The 22,639-nt window shown below is 44.0% G+C and overlaps 1 protein-coding gene across 1 annotated transcript in view; it reads left to right on the forward strand.

Annotated features, from left to right (window-relative positions):
* The first annotated feature begins 8,395 nt into the window (after positions 1-8,395).
* The window catches only part of SCARB2 (scavenger receptor class B member 2), a 56,661-nt gene continuing 42,417 nt past the window's right edge, over positions 8,396-22,639 (forward strand). Inside the window, exon 1 of the mRNA XM_001096458.5 lies at positions 8,396-8,782. Coding sequence (XP_001096458.2) covers positions 8,666-8,782 — 117 coding nt within the window. The 5' untranslated portion in view covers positions 8,396-8,665. The remainder of the gene's footprint in view (positions 8,783-22,639) is intronic.

Consider the following 22,639-nt stretch of genomic DNA (forward strand, 5'->3'; position numbering starts at 1 on the left):
GATGAAACCCTGTCTCTGCTAAAAATATAAAAAATTAGCCAGACGTGGTGCCAGGCCCCTGTAATCCCAGCTACTCAGGAGGCTGAGGCAGGAGAACCGCTTGAACCCAGGAGGCAGAGGTTGCAGTGAGCTGAGATTCTACCACTGCACCCCAGTCTGGGCAACAAGAGCGAAACTTCATCTCCACGCCGCCCCCCCCGCCCCTGCCAAAAAAAGAGGAATAATGGGGAATAGGCTTTAGAGGGGAAAAGAAAAACTCCCCAGGCCAGGACCAGTGAGGCAGTGGTCGCCCAAGCTTACCATCAGTGAAGCAGGTGAAGGCTGCTGGGCTGTATGGTTCTGTTCCAGAGGAGAAAGCCTGTCCCCTTCCCCTGCAACAATGGGTTTTTCTTCCCGTGGACAGGTATGTGAAACTGGCCTTGTTCGTAAGGGAACATATAGATTGCATGGTGCCAGGCAGTCTGGATTTAGGGAGCTGACTCTACAGGAGTTGATTAGGAATCAACTAGGGACCTTGGGGCCTGTGAGTTGTACAGTTTCCCATGGGGAAATAAAGAGGACCAGAAGGAAGCTGCCATCCCCAGGGGAAGCTGAGTGCATGTGCTGTCTCTGCTGAGAGAATGAAGAAGCCCCTGTGGTCCCAGCTGACCCCAGGTGAGCACCTGGAGGCATTCTTTACAATCTTTCTTCTTATGTAACAGAAAATGCACCTATGACTGGTTATGCCTTTTATTTCTCCCTGGGTAAAAAACTGCCAGAACTTTCTAGAATTCTTTTCCCATCACTGATTTTTAAAAAGATCATATTCTAAGAGGGACCATTACTCACATCAGAAATGGCAGATGAGAAAGAAAAGAAGTCTGCACTGTAGTAGCGTGTATCAAGACTTCATTCTTTCTTTAAGAGACAGGCTGGAGTACAGTGGCACAATGGTAGCTCACTGCAGCCTTGAACTCCTGGACTTGAGGAATCCTCCTATCTCACCTTATAAGTAAGCTGGGACTATGGGTGCATGCCACCATGCCCATCTAATTTTTAATTTTTTTGTAGAGATAGGGTCTTGCTATGATGCCCAGGCTAGTCTTGAACTCCTGGCCCCAAGCAATCCTCCTGCCTCAGTCTCCCAAAATACTGGGACTACAGGTATGAGCCACCACACCCAGCCTATTTCTTTCCTTTTTATAGCTGAATAGTATTTTCCATTGTATGTATATAACATATTTTGTGTATCTATTATTGTCTGATTACATATGGGTCGGTTCCACCTTTTGACTATTGTGAACAATGCTGCTATGAACACTGGTTTACGAGTATTTGTTTGAGTACCTGTCTTCAATTTTGGGGGTTAGATACCTAGGAAGACAGTTGCTAGGTCATACGATAATTCTGTTTAACTTTTTGAAGAACTGTGATTTGCATCTCTATCTCCTCTGGTTTGATTCAAAATGGAGGAAACAGTGCTGCTTAAGATAGCTTGCAGTGTGGTTGAAGCAATCACTACTCATTAATATTCTGAAACATTTTACATTGACACTAATAAGAAATAGTATTTATTTATGAAAGAACTGGAAATGCTTACAACTGTTGTAAAGTTAACTGAATAGTAGTATTCTCTGAGGTTTGATGAGTATAGGAGGCTTCTGGGTAATCATTTCAGAGTCTCAGGATATGTCGTGAGTGCAGTGGTTAGGAGTCATGTGGGGACCAGGTTAGTGGTGAGGGGTGGGCTTATTTTTACCCTTTTCATAGTCTAATATCTAAGCCCCTCCTTCACCATTCCACCACTGCACCCCTATCTCTGGTCAAATATCTTCTCCCCACCACTCCAGGCTGACAAAGTCTGCCTCTACCCTCAGACAGTCCCGTCTTCACTCTCCATCCCCCCTTTCTCCCCTGAGAAAGAGATGCTGAGTAAACCTGGCTTTCTCGTTTATACAGCTTCTCCCCATGGAACACATCATTAAAGAAGAACTGTGACCTCTCGTGTTGTTTATTTAGCCCTGATTTCACAACATGCAGGAAATCAGACAGCCTTGATATTTCATAATATGCTGGCTTTGCCACACTGACTTTAAACCCAACCCAAGCTTCATTTGCTTCTAGAAAGTACCATTAAAGTACCTCAAGTGAGAACAGATTAGAATACATTTCATGTCAGAATATACATTGGATATATTGGAAAGTATATTTTTGGCCACCGGACTGGCAACTCCTTCCTGGCCCTCCATTCTAGTTCAACATCAGGTTCAGGCAGAGGCATTCCCTCTCACACACACTAATTCCAACCTTTGCCCCTCCTGGATGCCCAAGTCACCATGAGTATTCCAATGCCATAGCTTTTTTTTTTTTTTTTTTTTTTTTTGCAGTTTTCACTGCTTTCCTTTTACTCTCAATAAGCATGAGGCCAGAAGTCCCAAGCAGTGGCTAAGGGATTGAGAGTCTGGCTAAAGCATCTGACTGACTTGCGTTTAGTAATACCTTTGCTTCCTACTGGCCTGTAACATTGGACTACTTAGTCAACCTCTGTGTGCCTCAGTTTCCTTATCCTTAAATAAAGATAGAATGTTTACATCATAGGGCATTGTGAGGAGTAAATGAAGTAATGGAAGCCCACTGTCTAGCATAGTGCTTGGCATATGTACAAGTAGCAGATAACATTGCTGACATATTCACCCTTTCTGCCCACTATATTTTTCTCCTCTTTGCTCTCCTGACTCCTCACCCTCCAACCACACATTCTATTAGTTAGACAACACTACGCTTGTGTTTTCAGGAAAGGGAAGAGAAGAAGGCAAATAGGATATCTCCTCCTAGTTCTGTGTTTCAAAAAGTCTGCATTCTTAGGGGAACAAAAAGGAAAATAAGAATTTGAAGAGGGGAGTTCTCATTTTCCCATAACCCAAAACAAAATAAAAACCAAACCAAACCAAAACAAACTGGAAAAGGCTCCCCTAGTTGGGGGTGCAAAGATGATAAGGAGGAAGCCCTGAGGGCTTCTTGATCGGAGGAGGCAGCAGACAGGGGCATGGGTAACTTCACAGAGATGCCCTGTGGCCTGGCACAGGTGCCTGTGATACAATATAAATGGTATATGAGCTCTCCTCTGGGATCTGTAAGCCTATCTGCATAAAGCAGTTCTGTAATGTAAGAACTTTGGGATGATAGGTAGGGGAGGAGAGAGGAGAGAGTAATTTTTTCTCATGGATCCTGTATTGCTCAGGATTTAGGATGCTCTACAAACATTTAGGAGTAACATATGTCAAATCACTAGGGTGTGATGGTACATTTTATAGATCACCTTCAATAAGAAGAAAGCCAAGACTTTTAGAAGTATCTTGGAGCCTGACCTATCCCAAAGTAGGCAAGGCCTAGGGCCATTTCCATTCATTTTTAGGCACCTGGAATATTAAAATGATCAATAAGTGATAAAAATACTGTTTCTGTTATTTCTCATGGCATAACAAACCACCCCAAAACTTAGTAGCTTGATATACAGCCATTCATTTGCTCACAGTTCTGCAATTTGGACAGGACTCAGCAGGGACAGCTCATTATCTCTGTTCTGTGGGACATGAGATTGTATTCATCTGGAAACTTGGTTGGAGTTGTGACATCCATGTGGCCTCTCATTCTCCAGTGTCCCTCCCTACATGGTCTCTTATCATTCAGTGGTCTAATCTGAGCTTCTGATGTGGCAGTTGGGTCCCAAGAAGGCAAACGAAGAAGCTGCCAGATCTAAACCTGACACTGGCACATATGGGTTCTGTCATATTCTACTGGTCAAAGCAGGTCACAGGGCCAGCCCAGATTAAAGGGAGGAAACAGACTCCACCTTTGACGTGAAGAGCAGCATGAGCCTACAAAAACAGGAAGAATTGTTGGTAGTCCTGTTTGGAGATTATCTACCATACAGGGTTATAAACATTGTGACGTATTTTTTGTTTTATTTTATTGAGATAGGGTCTCACTCTGTTGCCCAGGCTGGAGTGCAGTGACACAATCACTGCTCACTGCAGCCTTGACCTTCTGGGCTCAAGTGATCTTCCCACCTCAGCCTCTCGAGTAGCTGGGACCATAAGCAGGTGCAACCATGCCCTGCTAATTTTCTTATTTTTTTGTAGAGATGAAGTCTTGCTACATTGCCCTGACTGATCTCAAACTCCTGGGCTCAAGTGATTCTCCTGCCTTGGCTTCCCAAAATGCTGGGATTACAGGCATGAGTCACCGTGCCCTGCCTGTTGTGTATTTTAAATGTTTATATTTAACACATTAACACTTTGAACATAAAAATATATAATGACTACATCATTAAACTTGTTTGAGTATAGTATCGACATTCTAAATTTAAAGTAGAGCCCAAAGAGCCCTCTTGCTTCCCCATGATAGCCCTTAGAGTCTGTGAAGAAAGCTCTTTTTCTAAGTCCTGAATGACTGCATAATTTCAACAGGCACCAGTAATCATTCATTAAGCGTACTTGTTCTTCCCAGATAAAGTCTTCTGATTTTAGGTATAGAGAGGTCACCGTTTCTCCTTGCCACAGCATCAGCCTCATTTTCCACCCTTGTCTGTTTGTGTTGCTGTAACAACACCTGAGATTGGGGAGTGAAAAGAGGTTTATTTGGCTCATGTTCCTGCCGGCTGGACAAGACGCACGGCACAGGTATCTGCATTGGGTGAGGGCCTCAGGCTGCTTCCACTCATGGGAAGGCAGAAAGGGAGCACACATGTGTGAGGCACATGGGCAGAGAGGAAGCTAGAGAGAGAAAGAGGAGGTGCCAGCTCTTTTCAACAACCAGCTCTCTGACAACTCACTCATGCCTGAGGGAGGGCATTAATACATTCATGAACAATCTCTCCTCAGGACCCAAACACCTCCCATTGGGTCCCACCTGCAACACTGGGGATCAAATTTCAACATGAGATTTGGAGGGAACACAAATCCAACATAGCAGAGAAGTCACCAGGAAGATTCCTGATTGTCTCCCTGCCCTGGCATCAGCCTCCTTATCTAAATGCTGGGAGCAGTAACCCCTTCCCAAGCCGTCTGCCCCTCCAGAGTGTGTTCAGGGTTATTAGTGCCTGGCAAGCAGGGGCTACTCCCTGGATGAGAGGGCATGTCTCACCTGTAGGGTGAGATGATCCTGTGGCAATAAACTAACAATGCCAATTAGCGGTGTAGACATGTCCTGTAGATCAGAAATGAGGAGGAAGTCCCACAGGGCATTGAGAAACTTAAATCTGGATTTTGGGGCTTTGTGTCAAAAGCTTCTGCACATAGCTGTGGGTAGAGAAGATGGAACTGAACAGAAAGACAGCCAGGCCAGCTGCTGAAAAGCTGTGCCAGCCTCTGTGATAAGACAGAGTTTACTGTGGGATCACAGACTGCTATTTTGGGAATATACATTATTTTCTTAAAAGCTGTTTATATTTTCTGTAATTAGGTCCTTTTTGTTTTATGTTTGTCTTATGTTTAAAAAATGCTAGTTTGGTCTCAGCTGTGTTAAGAAGAACCAAGTTAGAGGTTTTCATTCGGCTTGTCCAGAGTGTTAAAGGGGAAGCGGCTTACTAACCACCTGACATAGTGGAAACAGAGTGAGATCCTCAGAGGGAAGGTAAACTGAGGGTAACTTGAGCTGAAAGCCCTTGTTTAGAAACTCTCCTACAAGTGATACGTTTATCAAATCTGTCTCCATCTCTCCATCCCCACAGTCTATTACTGTCCTGGTGGCCCAGACAAGAGACAAGAAGGGACCTCAATGAACAATAAAAAGGAAGAGTACACTGGGATTGGTGGTTCAGGGGTGGAAGGGGTGGGTACTGATTGTAGCAGTCAGAGAGTAGGGGGTGGAAGTCCAATGTGAACATGAATTTCTGAGTGCCAAAGTACCCAGGCAGGCAAGTTACGAAATACTTTTTTCTAGTTAGGGAAGGAGAAGACATATAGATTACAGGAGGACTTCAACCAGTGCCTAGGTGGGGGGCATCTGAGGGTTTGTGGGCTAGCATTGCTCCTTAAGCAAACTGGGGCACAGAGCAGAGTTAACGTAACTAACTGGAACTTAACAGCAGAGAAGACGTAGGATTGGGGGAAGAGAAAGGCTGCCGATTGTGGACACCTGAGGACTGCAGACCACTCATCCATCAGGCTGGGGACAGTTGAATCATTCAGGACCCCACCAGGTTCTATTTGAACACAGGACTGGTCCTCTGGGGCTGCTGCTTGAAGAGCTTTGGTAGCTGCAAAATGTCCCAGCTTCAGTCCTGCCCTCACCATCTGCTCCAGTTATCTACTGAGTAACATACCACACCAACACTCAGTGGCTTAAACAACAACAATCCTTTATTTTGCATTTTGAGCAGGGCTCAGCAGGGACCACTCACCTCCGCTCTATAATGTCTAGGGCCTGTGACTCAAAAGGCTAGGGACAGCTGGGGACTGGTGGGACATTTCTCTTCCTACAGACTCAAGGCTTCTCCCCGGAGTCTTTCCCATGTTCTCTGCAGCAGTCTCTGGGCAGCTGAACTTAGGGGTGACTTAAGGCTCCAAGAGCAAGGATTTTCAGAGGCCCTGGCAGAAGTTGCAAGGCATTTATGATCTAGCTTCAGAAGTTCCAGGATATGGTCATTTCCACTGTATTCCATTGGTTTAACAAATTGTTAAAACCTGCCCAAATTCAAAGCGAGAAAGTATAGACCCTACCTCTCAACAGAAGGAGTAACAAATAATTTGCCACCATTTTTTAACCATCATGCTATTTCGCCAGCTCCTCAACAAAGCCTCCTAACTGATTTGCTGTCCCCAGATTCTCATTAGTAACAGATTGGGAGGCAGCAATGCACAGAGTACAAAAAAGTGAGGGTTTTGGAGGCCAACAGCCAGCCCTACATCCCGGTTCAGTAAGGATCCACCACTCAGTAACCGGTTGAGCTTGTTAGGTTACTTAACTCAGAGCCCCAGTGTTCTTGAGTGTAAAATGAGGATAATACACTATAGTTGCCAAGAAAATGTACTTCTTCGGTCTTGCAGTGTAGACAGCATAACTGACCAATGGCTCCGCCTCAACTGCTGAGCTCTGCTGAAATCCATCCCCTGATATTTATCCCCAGGTTGCTGCAAAGGCCAGCTTCCTAAGGCTGCTCCCAGCTCATGACTGAGCACAACAGGGACACTAAGGCAGGCCTCTTTCTGGGAGATGCCAGACTTCTGGGACAAGCCCATTTGGCTAAATGACCTTGCTGAACTTTTTAGACATGAACTGTATATAGTATCAAATGCTTCCTTCCACCCAACCTTCCTTCCCTGCTTGCCTCTTTCCTTCACCAGGAGCACACCTGCAGCCCAGGTCCAGATCCCTGTTTTCCCTCAAAACTCTCTTGCATAGTACCCCCATCTGGGACTGTTTCTGGAGGGCTGGGACAAACACAACCTCCTATTCATAGGACTGCCAAGGTTATTAAATGAGTAGAACTGTGCAAAGAACCTAGTAAAGGGCTGGCATAGAAGAAACACTTATTTAACTAATACTTCTTGAGTCCTGGCTGTGTGTAGGTCTTGGTCCTGGGTGTCTGGGCCACGATAGTGAGCAAAGCAGGCAAGAACACCAGCGCTGCGTGCTTTAAGCTCCTTCCCAACTTCCACCTCTTCAACAGGATAGGAGCCCTTCAAAGTCTGACTCCTTGGGGCCTCAACACCTCCGACTCCAAACCCTGAACACCTGAGCCTACAGTCAAAAGGAACTTCCTTCTTGCTTCCTACAGGTTTTGCTCTTTCACCCCCAATGCCTTTGCCCCCCTTTCCTTCTTCGTGAAATGCCTTCTCCTCCCTTTTTTGCACATCTTCCTTTCTTGCACATGCCCCTTACGTGACAAACTTTTATGCATCCCCCAGGCCCCAGTTCAATGTGAGGGCCCTAGGTCATCCAGGCAGAACGTGCTTGCTGGCATGATCGCAGCAGGCACCTAGTAGAAGCACTTGTTACATTGTGTTCTAATTGCGGTAACAGTGTCCCCGCTAACTTGCGAGCGCCTCTAGAGCAGAGGAATGTCCCAACCACCTTGAATCCCCCGCGCGTGGCCCATAGGAGGCCCTCAGACCTATCTGCGGAACGAGTAAATGAGTGTGTGAACCGGGTTCGGCGATTTCGGTGGGGCGAGCGCTGGGCCTGCGGTGCAGGGCGCTGGGAGCCGCAAGGACGGGCCTGGCTCAGGCGCCGCAGCCACTCAGGGCCACCGGGGACCGACCGGGGAGGGCGCGGGCCGAATCACTGCAGCCGCCACAGGGCACATGACTGCGGCCTCCGCCCCCGCCCGCCTCCCCGCGCAGTCGCCGGCGGTCGCCTCCCGGGGTTGCGGCGAACCCGGCCCGCGAACGTCACGTCCCTGCGCGCTCCCTGCACTCTGCTGAGCTGCGCTAGGCTGGCGCCGCGGCTGCAGGGCGAAGGAAACTGAAACCGAGGCCGGGCCCGTCCCTCGGTGGCCCCATCCGCCCAGTGCACCTGGGGCCGCGCTCGCCAGCTGCGCGCACGAACTGGGCGCCGGGAGGGCGCGGCGCCGAAGGGTCCCGGGTCTTCCAACGCCTTTGCGGCGGCTCCTCCCTCCTTGCAGTGGGATCCCGGGCGGGTGCGGCCCGGCCCGGCCCGGCCCGGCCCGTGAGCGGCGCACAGAATGGGCCGATGCTGCTTCTACACTGCGGGGACGTTGTCCCTGCTCCTGCTGGTGACCAGCGTCACGCTGCTGGTGGCCCGGGTCTTCCAGAAGGCTGTGGACCAGAGTATCGAGAAGGTGAGGCGGGGCGGGCTGTGTGTGTTCGTGTGTGGTGGAGTCTTCCAGCACGCCCCCCCACCCCTGCTGCTGCACTTTGTATGGGGAAGACCTGCACTCGGGCAGAGCCTCTGCACTACAGCTCTTCTTGCGTCCTTGTCTTCCAGGGTTTGGTAGGCGAGGGTTAGGGAAGGATGGGGAAGGATGGCGCCTACTCTGTTCCCTTTACAGTAATAAGTAAGGCTATGGATCCTGACTTTTAAAAAGGCCTTCGGTTGTGTTCTGTCGTTTGCATCTCTCCACATTCCTTCCGTCTACACCCCAATCTCAGGTGAGCCTAAACTTGTTTCCCTCCCACTTCATGAAGAAACAGAACTAAATGAAAGACACCGCAGAAGAGGCAGGTTGTGTTGTCTGCTTGCTGTGGCCTTTGAAGTGGTGTGCGCCTGGGGATGAGACGTGGGTGTGCGGTCTATTGTGTTCTTGCCTTCTTGGGCTGGGCAGGGGCAGTTGGTAGCTGGGCCAGTCCTTTAGGTTGGGTGACATTTCATCCATCAGTCTTCGCTGAACGCTGACTTAGTGGCTTTGTGTCTTGTACCAACAGCCTGTGTTGCTTTGTCTCACCATGAATTCTTGTTCTTCTCAAACGGCCATAATTTTCAGGCACAGATGCATTTAGATTCCCTACAAGAATCTGAACTTGTCTCTTCCTCTAGATGATTGGGCTGGAGAGCCAGTCCTTTAAGAATACTTCATCTCTTGATTTCACTAGTCATTTCATCTGCCCTTTCCCCCACGTCCACCAAGCTGTGTCAAAAGAGGAACAAGAGAGAGTTACTGGGATCATTTTTTCCTTAAGAAAGAAAAAAATCACCGGAGCAGCAGCTTTTCTTGTTGGCATCCGTAACTGCACGCTTCATTTCTCCCACTGGTTTGCACTTGCTGTGGCCAGATAAAAAAGCCCAGGCCTAGTCTACTTTGAATCACTGCATTCTCCAGTTAGTAAAGCTGTTTTATTCCAGGTGGCAATGGATATATTCCTTTAACTGAGTTTCAAAAGTAATTAAGTGAGTACCTGAAATCTGGCAGTTAAAGGCAATTTTTCAAAAAGCACCATGGCAAAGCATAATGAAATTTTTAAAGTTCACATGGCCAAGGGAAGACAAGGCCCACCGTCCGAGCATCTCAAGGGTCAGTTTCCTCTCAGTACTCATGTTCAAGGAAAAAAGAAACTGAATCCTTTCTCCACTCCTGTCCATGTCCAAATACATGGTGAGCTGTGTCTGAGGATGTAATCTCTTGCTTTGGGTGACTAGAGTTAAGCAATCCAATTATAGTCAATATGTGAGTTTTCTTATATGGCTTTGAAAGGCTGTTTCAAGGAGCCCTATAGGATGAGTGATCTTCCCCATGGTTCCAATATAGCCAGCCCTTAGATTCTCTATGTGTCTCCATTTTTCTGGGCGAGGGGGTGGCTGTAAGGCAACTTGACTGGGGCCTGAGTTTGTGTTGGTATTTCCAAGTGGTTTTCTCCATGAGGAATGGACTCTGTTCTGATAAGTAACAGTACAGGGAAGTGGACTTTCAGAGCTGCTCAATCCCAGCTAAGGAGGACTGCACGGTGTATTGTATGAAAATAAAGGACAGGGCTAGTTTCAGTGGACAGATGTGGAAATACTGTTGTCATTAGAGGTAAGTCACACATCACTGTTTTGCTTTTTCCTGGATTACCTGTAGGGTGGTAGGTAGCATGGGATAGTGGGAAAGAATGAGGATCTTACACTCCTGGGCATGAAACCTAGCTTCCACCATGTACCAGCTGGGTGACCATGGGCTGTTTAATCTTATTTGATTCATGTTTTCCCCATCTGTAAATAGGGATAATAAGGACTAACGATCACATCCGCTTTGTCAAATAACTCTGATAACCTTAAGATGTGATCTTTCTGGGATATAGTTATTGCTTAATAAATGATAGCAATTTTATTTTTATTAGAAGCCACGCTAAGAAAATACATGAGATTTGGAGTCAGATTCCATATTTTCAAATCCTATTCTTGCCATTATAAGCTTTATGACTTACGTCAAGTTACTTCAGTTACCTGCTTCTCAATTTCATTGCTTGTAAAAGTGGGGATATGAGCTGTTAGCTAACTTGGGCACAGTGATGCATTTACCATGAAACTTGCAAAGTTAAGCTTTGGGTCCCTCACTTGCACAGGCCCTTCCAAAGCCCTGTACCTCATTCTGTATCCCAAATTTTCTTTTTCTTAAGAAGGGACCCACAAAACCTGTATTTGTCTCTGCATGTGTATTATTGTAGGACCAAGAATAAAGCACTTAGCATAGTATCAGGCACAGAATAGGTGATCAATATATGGCAGTCATCTTTATTGCCACTAGTATTACTATGGGAGAATTCATTCATAACTTGATTTTAATATAGTTGTAATATAATTTACTCTGATATTTCCAATTCTTTGTTTTTCATTTGAAGATTGTGTGTGCCCTGACTTGTCTACATCATAAAGGGGAGAGGGAAAAGGGATGAAATTCAAATGAGTAGGTGTGGGAAACTTAGTAAGATAATTCCTATCCAAAAAGTTGTCTCAAATGATAATTGTCCTTGAACCCTGCAGTGACCAGAGATGAGAGAGACTTTTAATTATGGCCAGTGATATTATATAGTAGAAGGAGCCAAGACAATTTTGTTTCATTCTTGGCCTCAGTGGTGACTGCCTTGTATTGGGCAAGGCCTGTAATTGTTTCTGCTTCAATTTTCTCATTTGCAAGACAGGCATAATAGTACTTCTCTTCTCTTTTTCCCACACCCTCTTCCTAGGGGATATTATGAGCATTAATACGGCATTTCCTTATAAGCATTTGGGCCTTCATGAAGAGAGAGCTTTGCAGAGACCCAGCAGTTCCTTTTCCTCCCTTAGGCCTGGAAAGGCAGGAGTTTATGTTACATTTCATCTGGTATCCCAGTGAACTGCCTTGACACCTGGCACAGTGCCTAAGATACATATTAAATACCTCTTGACTCACCTGTGATAATTTTAATAGAAAGAAGAGTGTCCTGAGAATCAGCAGAACTGAGTCAAACATTTTTTTTCTGTCCCTAAGGATTTCTCGGACTAAGCTGAACAAGCAGAGTGGCAAGTTATTTAATCCCTCAAAACCTCAGGATCCTCATTTTGAAAATAGGAATAATAAGGATAAGAATACCTACCTCATAGAGTTGTCACAAGAATGAAATATGATTGCTATAAAGCACCCAGCACAATGCATCACACAATGCCTGAACGTTAACATTTGTTATGTCTTTAGCTATTATTTGTCATCTGTGAATCGAAACTTATTATACAAGCTATGGTTCCTCCTAGCTCCAAACTTCTGAGATCCTGTGACCTTTAAGAGCAGCTGTGCAGCTCAGAATATTAAGTGTGCACTCCTAATCTCTGCAGACATGCTGGCAGTTTGACTGTCTCCCAGTAATAGGGATGCAGAAGTGGCCACAGTCAGGGCTGGTCAACAAGGGATGGGCTGTCAAGGGAACCAGTGGGAGTCTAGTTTACACCTTTGACTTCCTCTTCACAGGTCAAGGCAGGACTGTAGCATTAGGTCTCAGAGATGCAATGAACACGACAAATACACTTCCCCTTCGTCTGGACCAGAGGCTTTGCGCAACTCAGCACCAGCTGGTTTCTTTTGGGAGCCATAGCAACTTTGGAGCTGTTCTACTGAAGCCTCAAGAAGTAAAATATATGCCAGGCACGCTGGCTCATGCCTGTAATCCTAACACTTTGGGAGGCCAAGGTGGGTGGATCACAAGGTCAGGAGTTCGAGACCAGTCTGGCCAATATAGTGAAATCCTGTCTTTACTAAAAATACAAAAATTAGCTGGGCATGGTGGCGGGCACCTGTGGTCCCAGCTACTCGGGAGACTGAGGCAGGAGAATCGCTTGAACCTGGGAGGCGGAGGTTGCAGCGAGCCAAGATGGCACCACTGAACTCCAGCCTGGGCGACAGAGCGAGACTCTGTCTCAAAAAAAAAAAACCAAAAAAAAGAAGTAAAATGTAATCACTGATAACCAGATTGCTTTGATTAGTGACTATATGGGATTTTTTTTTTTTTTTCTGAGACGGAATCTCGCTCTGTTGCCCAGGCTGGAGTGAGTAAAGTGGCATGATCTCCACTCACTGCAAGCTCCGCCCCCTGGGTTCATGCCATTCTCCTGCCTCAGCCTCCCGAGTAGCTGGGACTACAGGCGCCTGCCACTACGCCCAGCTAATTTTTTTTGTATTTTTAGTAGAGACGGGGTTTCACAGTGTTCGCCAGGATGGTCTTGATCTCCTGACCTTGTGATCCACTGGCCTCGGCCTCCCAAAATACTGGAATTACAGGCGTGAGCCACCGCGCCCAGCCAGGATCTTGTTTTTTAAAGTCAAATCAGTAAAACATCTTTATTGATGTGTATGTAAAGGCATTCAGCTATATATAATTTTAAAGGACTCCTTCTTGCATATCTACCTCATCTCCCGAGTTGCCTCTATTCAAAGAAGACTTATCTTAGTCTGAGATTTTTCTTGATCAGAAAAAACCAGTAAAGATATCTCAAATCTGTTATCTTACGGTCAAGGAAATTGAGGCTCTTGGAACAGAAGTGACTTATCTAAAGTCAAATGGAGAGGGAGGGGTAGAGCTAGCTGTGCCAGCTGGTCTCTTGATCCTGAACCCACTTTTCCCATCCTAAGGATGACCATACATCCCATTTGCCTGGAATAGTCCCATCTGGTTTCTGTGTACCTGTTGTTCTGGTGTAATCACTAACACCGCCTTCCCTCCAAAAGATTTCTGCTTTGGACAATAAATTCTGTGGCCATCCCTCACCTCTCATGCCACATTGTCCTTACAGACCACAATGTATCCCGCTTCTTGGCTCTCTTAAGGAGTTGAGGCCTATTCAAACTAGCTCAGGCAAGATGGGATTCTTTTTTTCTTTTTGTAAATCTGGAAGGGGAAACTCATAGAAATCAAAGGGCAAGAACCATGGCACAGTAAGGCCTCATGAGAGGACAATCGAAAGTGGAAAGTCAGCAGGAGCCAGGCACACTCTGTCTCCCACTTTTTCCTCTGCTTTCTCCAACAGGCTTCCTCTGTTTACTCAGCCTGGCTCTGTACTCATCCGGGCTTGCTCAGCCCCGCCTCAGTGTGACTTTCCAGCTGCTGACCTCTCATAGACGTCCTTCATCTCCTAGTTTCTCTTTTCCGAGTTTGTAGCGGAGCAATGTGATTGGCTCAGCACAGGAAGAAACTATAGCGCTGTAAACAGAGGCAGTGTCATTAATTTCCTTGCAAGATTCTCTAACTCCTAAGCAAAATTACCCAAGTTCTTTCCTGGCTTTTAGAAACATGATCTTGTGATATCAAAATCATATTAAGTTTCTTTCAGTGTCTTACTGATTCATGTTGACTATGAGTGCATTCCTTATTAATGATTAAGACAATACAGTAGGCTAACAGTTGTCAGCATAGTCCCTAGACTCTACGAGATGCATCTAAATCACTTACAAAGATTTAGACAATACCAGACCCCACCCCAGACCTGCTGAATCAGACTCTTTAGGAACAGAACCCAGGTTAAACTCCTTATCATAAAATCCATTACTGGAGGCAGGTTGCTGTGGGATCGTAATCTGCAATTTTGGGAATATGCATTTTTTTAAAGTTGTTTATATTTGTATAGTGATTATTTTAGACCATATCTTCATTCCTTAAGATGGTAATTCTAATTGAGGATATTACTACTAATAATTACTATTAATCTGCAAGTTTACATTAAAGGAAATATTATTTGGTGAGGAGGGGAAGGTTCCCGCCTGTGGAAACTACTTTGCTTTATTGTTAAATAAAATCCAAGATTTCATTCTGTCAGGCCACAGCAAAGGGGCCATCTGTTCTGCCAGACGTTTGCTTGTTTCCCAGGAAGAATCAGGAGGTGGAATTACAAGCTCATTAATGAAAACATAGGACGTTGGCCAAGTGACTAGACATTCCTGGCCATATCATCAAGATATCACTGTCTATACACTATACACTAAGGAAGGGACCATTTTTAATCCAAGCTGGTGACTAGAAAAAACAACCAAGGGAAATAAAGACCACTTTAGGTGTTTGCTTTCTGTATCTAAAAGCACCTTTAGGTACATGCTTTGGCAGTCATTCTTTTATTTGACAAGTATTTACTGAGTGTGTACCATTTGCAAGGCAGTGTGCCAAGACCTATGGATATCACACTAAGCAAGATGCAGTCTCTACCCTTACAGATTGTATAATCCAATTTAAACTCCTGGGCCCCTCATACTCTTAAAAATTATTGAGGACCCCAAAGAACTTATGTTTCCATGGGTTATACCTATTGATATGTACAATATTAGAGATTGAAACTGATAGGTATTTTTGAGAAATGTTTAAAACAGAAGAATACACAAGCACATATTCCAATATGACATCATTACACACCATGGTAGCCTCTGGAAAACTCCACTCTACACTCAGAGAAATAATATAATTAAAAAGGCAAATGATACCTTAGTATTAAAATAGTTTTGACCTTGTGGGCCCCTCCTTAGAAGGTCTTGGGGCTCCCCAGGGGTCCTGAGATCACACTTTGAGAACTGTTGATCTCGTTTTCATTTAATTAATTATTTTGATTTTTAGAATATTTTAAAAAATACATAATATCCCTGTTTCATATTCCTGTAAGGCCAGTTTGGAAGCTATATTGTTAACGTTTTCAAACAACCAGGATTTTGCTTGGGGTGTCTTTCATTTACTGTGTCCTTTTGGCTTTCCGTGAGTCCAGTGTTAAACACAGGAGTTTGGGCCATCAGTAATTCCAGTTTCACAATCTCCTGTCTTTCCCAGAATGCTGATCAAAGTAGACAAGAGCATTCATATCTCCATAATTGAATTACTCAATAATTCCCTTCTAGCCTCAGCCCTGCAGGGATTTTCAACCCGTATGAGGTAGTTTGGTATTTTAATCTAGTGTGAAACTCTCTTTGAAGGTAGAGGTCCTGTCATATTTGGTTTTGTGTCTTTTCTTACTGCCAAATGTAATGTCTTATTCACAATAGATGGTCAGTAAGTATTACTTGGATGAATAGAGAAAATAATTTCTTTGGAAATGATTTTGTTTGCATTTTGTTGTTTAATCTCACATTTTGCCCCACTTTGTAGGCCAGTGGTCACATGTTTGTCTCATGAATGATTTATACCTTTAAAATCTGGAAACTTCACCCATTGGTCCAGATTTCCAACTTCTCTTAAAACATGTGGATGTTCTTTGGTACTTGTCATACCAAGTTCTGTGTGGTAGCTATCTGGTCAGAAAAGAGGCTGACCCTTAGAAGAGACCTGCCTTCCCTGTTTCCCACTGTCTTAGTCCATTCAGGCTGCTGTCACAACATAGCATAGACTGGGTGGCTTATAAACAACAGAAATTTATTTCTTATAGTTCTGGAGGCTGGGAAGTCCAAAGCCCCGGCAGATTTGGGGTGTGCTGAGGGCCCACTGCCTCATAGATTATGGACTTCTCACTCTAACCTCACATGGCGAATGAACTCTCTGGGGTACCTTTTATGAGAACTAATCCCATCCGAGAGGGTTCTATGCTCATAACCTAATCACCTCGTAATCTCACCACTTTGGGGGTAAGGATATCAACAAAGGAGTTTTGAGGGGACACAAACATTCAGACCACAGCACCCACCGTCCTTTGCGCCCTTATTGGCTCCCAAGGCCCAGTGAAGGTGTCTGTTGTTGTGCATGTGCTGTTGTGTTTCTTAGAGAAATATTTCTCTATATCTGACACTCCTTACCAAAGGAAGGAAAATGAAAGATAGCTTGAGAGGATCATGGGTTTAACAGAAATGGGCATGTTTCTTTGTAGAAATGAATATTGCTGCTGGCGTTTGACATGCAAACAAATGTGCAAACTCACGGCCTGTGTCACTCATTTGCCCTAGCCATCTGGCCCCTTCAGCATCTGGATTTTACACACTTTCCAGATAGAGTGTGAGGCAGAGTGCCATTGTTACACTAATGTAATCACTCATCGCAAGTCCCAGTTTTTTAAATTCATTTTTTAATTGACAAGTCAAAGTTATACATATTTAGGGCATGCAACATGATGTTTTGAGAGAGATATAGATATAGATAGATATACATAGTGAAATGGCTAAATCAAGCTGTTTAACATACGCATTATCTCAATTGCTTATCTTTGTTTTGTGGTAAGAACACTTAAAATCTAATCTCAGCATTTTTCAGGTATACAGTATTTTTGGGGTTTTTTGTTTGTTTGTTTGTTTTTGTTTTTGTTTTGAGATAGGACCTCTCTCTATCACCCAGGCTGGAGTACAGTACTGCTACCATGGCTCATTGCAGCCTTGACCTTCTGGGTTCAGGCCATCCTCCTGCTTTAACCTCTAAAGTTGCTGAAACTACAGGTGTGCACCACCATGGCAGGCTAATTTTTAATTTTTTTTTTGTAGAGATGGGGTCTTGCTGTGTTGCCCAGGCTTGTCTGAAATTCCTGAGCTTAAGCAATCCTCCCGCCTTTGCCTCCTAAAGTTCTGGGATTACAGGCATGAGCCACTGTGCCTGGCTCAATATATTCACTGTAATCACCATGATGTATGTTAGATCTCTTGAATTGGTTTATATCAAACTGAACTTTTGTATCCTTTGACTAACATCTCACCAGTCCTCCCAGCCCCCGCAGTTCCCATTTTAAGGATATTTTCTTTTAACACTGTGCTTCTGATAATCAATGGTAATGGAAGAGGAGACACAGAAATAGGTAGGTAAATGGAATACTATGCAGCCATAAAAAAGGATGAGTTTGTGTCCTTTGTAGGGACATGGATGCAGCTGGAAACCATCATTCTCAGCAAACTATCGCAAGAGAAGAAAACCAAATACCGTATGTTCTCACTCATAGGTGGGAATTGAACAATGAGATCACTTGGACACAGGAAGGGGAGCATCACACACTGGGTCCTATTGTGGGGAAGGGGGAGGGGGGAGGGATAGCAGTAGGAGATATACTTAATGTAAATGACGAGTTAATGGGTGCAGCACACCAACATGACACATGTATATATATGTAACAAACTTGCACGTTGTGCACATGCACCCTAGAACTTAAAGTATTAAAAAAAAAAAAAGAAATAGGTAGGTAATGAAAATATTACTTATTTCAAATTTGAGAGATATAATCACAACCAAACAGGTTGCAAAATAATGAGACTGGCTGTGTAAGTTACACACAGAATATGTGGGCCTTGTTTCCATGACCTTATTTCTTATTTATTCACATCAGAAAATCCTCTTTCTCTCTACCCTCCCCACTCCCCATATATGTATATATATTCCCCACCCTCTGCCCCCAATTTTCATCTGGTTCTATGTTTAAGTTTCTTTTTTTTTTTTTTTTTTTTTTTTGAGATGGAGTCTCGCTCTGTCACCCAGGCTGGAGTGTAGTGGCGTGGTCTCCACTCACTGCAAGCTCTGCCTCCCGGGTTTACTCCATTCTCCTGCCTCAGCCTCCCGAGTAGCTGGGACTACAGGCGCCCGCCACCGCGCCCGGCTAATTTTTGTATTTTTAGTAGAGACGGGGTTTCACCGTGTTAGCCAGGATGGTCTCGATCTCCTGACCTCATGATCCGCCCGTCTCGGCCTCCCAAAGTGCTGGGATTACAGGCGTGAGCCACCGCACCCGGCCTATGTTTAAGTTTCTATCTGGTAGCTGCTTTTTTCCCTTTAGGTCATCAGTTTTCAAACTTGGCTGTACGTTTGTAATCACCTAGAAACTTTCAAAAATAAGTTAGTGGGTATTTTGTAGCAGGAGGTTTTTTGGGGATTGCCATTCCACCATATTGTCCTTTTTGTAATTTATAAACAAAGTAACAGTCCACCCATGAGCTAGCATTTGAATCTGAACTATCAGCACTCATTAGTTAAAACTATGACAGTTGCAAAATCAAAATGAGTTAAGCAACAGTGACATAAATAAATAAATGCCAATACATTTTTACTGAGTTAAAATAAGGTGAGGGAATAAGAGTAGAATGTTAATGGCAGTTTATTTCTTTTATGTAAACAGTGGAAATTACTTAAATTACTGCAAGAGTCTGAGTTGGGTTTGCTTCATTTCAGGGAGCAATTTTAAAAAACAAAGCAAAGCAATTTGTGTTTTGCCATTTGATGAGTTTTATTAATCTGGAGTCCAGTATGCAATTAGGCCAATACCATCCATACACAATTAGGCCAAGTTCTCCAAGTTGGTCTGCATTACCTCTGGATGAATTTAGACTGTGCAGATGGCAACGTGGATGCTTAAGTTGCATTTAATTATTAAGTAGCACTTTACTGACCTTAAAGAACAACCAGTAGTGCTCTTGAGTCCTGAAACTTTCCTTAAAAGTCTTACTGATTCCCGTGAAAGCCTAATGGATTCCCTGAGTGCTTATTTTTATCATTTGGAAGTGACTTACATCAGGACAGCTGGTTTAACCACTCACGGTGTTGCCTTCCCAAAAGATTGCTGTCAGGCTGACTTGGGTTGTGGCTGTATTAAGTCATGTCAGTGTTCAGCAGTCAAGTTAATCCAGCCTGCATCTGTTCCTAGGTCAGGTGTCAGCCTGGCCAGCGACTCTGTGTTCACTACACACAGCGCAGAGAGGCTGTTCTCAGTTCTGCCTCTGACCAGCCTTCTGTGTACCCAAATGGAAGGAAGCTTATGCTGGGAAAGATTCTTTTACTTTTGTTTTAAAACAGTCTCACTTCATACATGGTAAAAACTATTATGCTTCTCCAGTAATTCAAGAAATGCAAGTTCAAACAAGAAGATGCTATTTTGCCACTACTAAAGAAGCAAAGATTTCTGAAAACCTTAAACACCGATATTGGGATGGATATGCTGAAATGGTTGCTCATACACTGCTTTCCGGAGCAACTTGTTGATATTTAAAGGCTCATGAGTTCATGAAAACTTGTTGTCCCTAGAACCAATAATCCCAATCTAGGAGTCTATTCTAAGAAATTATTCACTGATTTGGGCGGGGTGTGATGCCTCACGCCTGTAATCCCAGCACTTTGGGAGGCCAAGGTAGGTGGATCACTTGAGGCCAGGAGGTAGAGTCCAGCCTGGCCAACATGGTGAAACCCCATCTCTACTAAAAATACAAAAAGTAGCTGGGTGTGGTGGTGTGCACCTGTAATCCCAGCTACTCCAGTGACTGAGGCATGACAGTCACAAGTTGCAGTGAGCCAAGATTGCACTACTGCACTCCAGCCTGGGTGACAAGAGCGAGACTCTGTCTCAAAAAAAAAAAAAAATTCACTAATTTGGACGAATATATTCAAGAACATTTACTTCAGCATGAAAACAACACAAATTTCCTGTAGTAAAAGAATGATTAAATAAACTGATTTAGTATATTTTATAAAATAATATAGTGGATTAATATACAGAAATTAAAATAACAGTTTCAAAAACTGTTTAATAACAAGGATAATCATAAAAGATGAGTGAAAAAATGATACAATACATATGATCTCAATTTTGTTTAAAATACACATATGTATGACTAGATCAGAGGAAAGTAAACCCATATGTTAATAACTATGATGTGGGTTACAGGGGATTTAAATTTTCTTCGTTTTACTTTCTTCATTATCCAAATTTTCTGTGACAAATACGATGGAATGGGTAGGGAGTGGATGGAATAGCATTTACCTGATTAAAAGTAACAACAGGCTGGGCACGGTGGCTCACACCTGTAATCCCAACACTTTGGGAGGCCGAGGTGGGCAGATCACCTGAGATCAGGAGTTTGAGATCAGCCTGACTAACATAGTGAAGCCCTTTCTCTACTAAAAATATAAAATTCGCTGGCTGTGGTAGTGCGTGCCCATAATCCCAGCTACTCAAGAGGCTGAGGCAGCAGAATAGTTTGAACCCAGGAGGCGGAGGTTGTGGTAAGCCAAGATCATGCCACTGCACTCCAGCCTGGGTGACAGAGTGAGACTCCCTCTCAAAAAATAAATAAATAACTGAATAAATAAAAAATAAAGTAGCAACAATCAGTAGCCTCATTCGTGAATAGAAATTGGAGGCAACACATGACTTTTCTACACATTTGTAGTAATGTTATTTGCTACTTTAAACATCTCTTCTAATATGAATATAGAAATTTCTGTAGATTGATAATTTATCATGACATCTAGGTATTTTTCCCTTCGATAAATGTGATATTTTATTGCTTACAAGTCTAGTTTGTTCCGTGTTATCTCAAGGAGTTTTTAGAATTCACCAATAAAATGAGAAGGTAGGAAATCTTGTCTACTGTTATATCTCCAATACCTAGAACAGTGGCTGGCACAAAGCAATTGCTAAGTTAATATTTGTGGAAAGAATGAAAGAGTTTCATCAGTTTTAAGGTTATGAAAATCCTATGCTATACTTGCTATGAAAAAGGATATTATAAAAAATTTATTAAAACCAAAATTGCTAAAGACAGATCTAACAGACTTAGAACTAATGTTTGTGTGCCTCTGGCATATTAATTATGCATAAAAATAGACCCTGCTAATTCCAAACTAGTCTTAACCATTTATGAAAGGAGGCCAAAATGTCTCCTTGAAAAATAATATTTGCAGCTAAGAAAGTTACTACCTCTTCTTGATTCTGCAGTACTGAAATTCAGACTTTATTTATGCAGATCACCTTTCTCACATATTATTTAGAATATGCGGCATTTTGCCACACTGAAGACTTTACGAAGAACTAGGTAAACAGCAGAAGATGAATGCCTGGCACAGCATTGTGCTATACGCTACAGTATCATTTGTTTCTTCATTAATTATTTATTGTGTCCCTTCTGTGCCAGGTAAATGCTATTCCAGCCACTCCCTACCCATTCCATCATATTTGTCACAGAAAATTTGGATAATGAAGAAAGTAACCTTGTTATGTGCTGGGGATCCATGAAAAAGATACAGTCGCCGGGCGCGGTGGCTCAAGCCTGTAATCCCAGCACTTTGGGAGGCCGAGACGAGTGGATCACGAGGTCAGGAGATCGAGACCATCCTGGCTAACACGGTGAAACCCCGTCTCTACTAAAAAATACAAAACAACTAGCCGGGCGAGGTGGCGGGCATCTGTAGTCCCAGCTACTCGGGAGGCTGAGGCAGGAGAATGGCGTGAACCCGGGAGGCGGAGCTTGAGGTGAGCTGAGATCTCGCCACTGCACTCCAGCCTGGGTGACAGAGCAAGACTCCGTCTCAAAAAAAAAAAAAAAAAAAAAAAAAAGATACAGTCCTTAGTATCAGACCCAGTCTGATACTAAAGACTAATAAACACATTTTCCTTCTAAAACTTGTGAAGTTTCGTGAAAGCAGAGAGAAAACACACAGCCCAGAGGGGCCTTCTGAGAGATGGCACTTCTGTATTGAGCCCTGAAGCCCAAGTAGAAGTGAACCAGGTGATAAGGGCCCTGCAGAGACTTCTGGGTGAAGGGCAGTGAGTGACTCAGGCCAAGGCCCTGGCTGAGATCTTGTATGGTGGGTGCTAGGTAACAGTAGATGGTTGCGTGTTGCTGGTGCATAAAGTGCCTACCAGGAAATGACAGCGACAGGTGATGCAGTTGCATCAGATCACAACAGGTCAAGGACTGTGGACTTTATCCTTTGAGCAGGGCTGGAGTATCTGTTCCATTAGGCATTTGTGACAGGCTTCTCTGAAGGCTGAGGTGGATGAAGCGTTTAGAAGGACAAAGGCTGGAGAGAGGGAGACCAGTTAGGAG

Source organism: Macaca mulatta, chromosome 5 (assembly GCF_049350105.2).
Source record: "Macaca mulatta isolate MMU2019108-1 chromosome 5, T2T-MMU8v2.0, whole genome shotgun sequence".
NCBI classification, from domain to species: Eukaryota; Metazoa; Chordata; class Mammalia; order Primates; family Cercopithecidae; genus Macaca; species Macaca mulatta.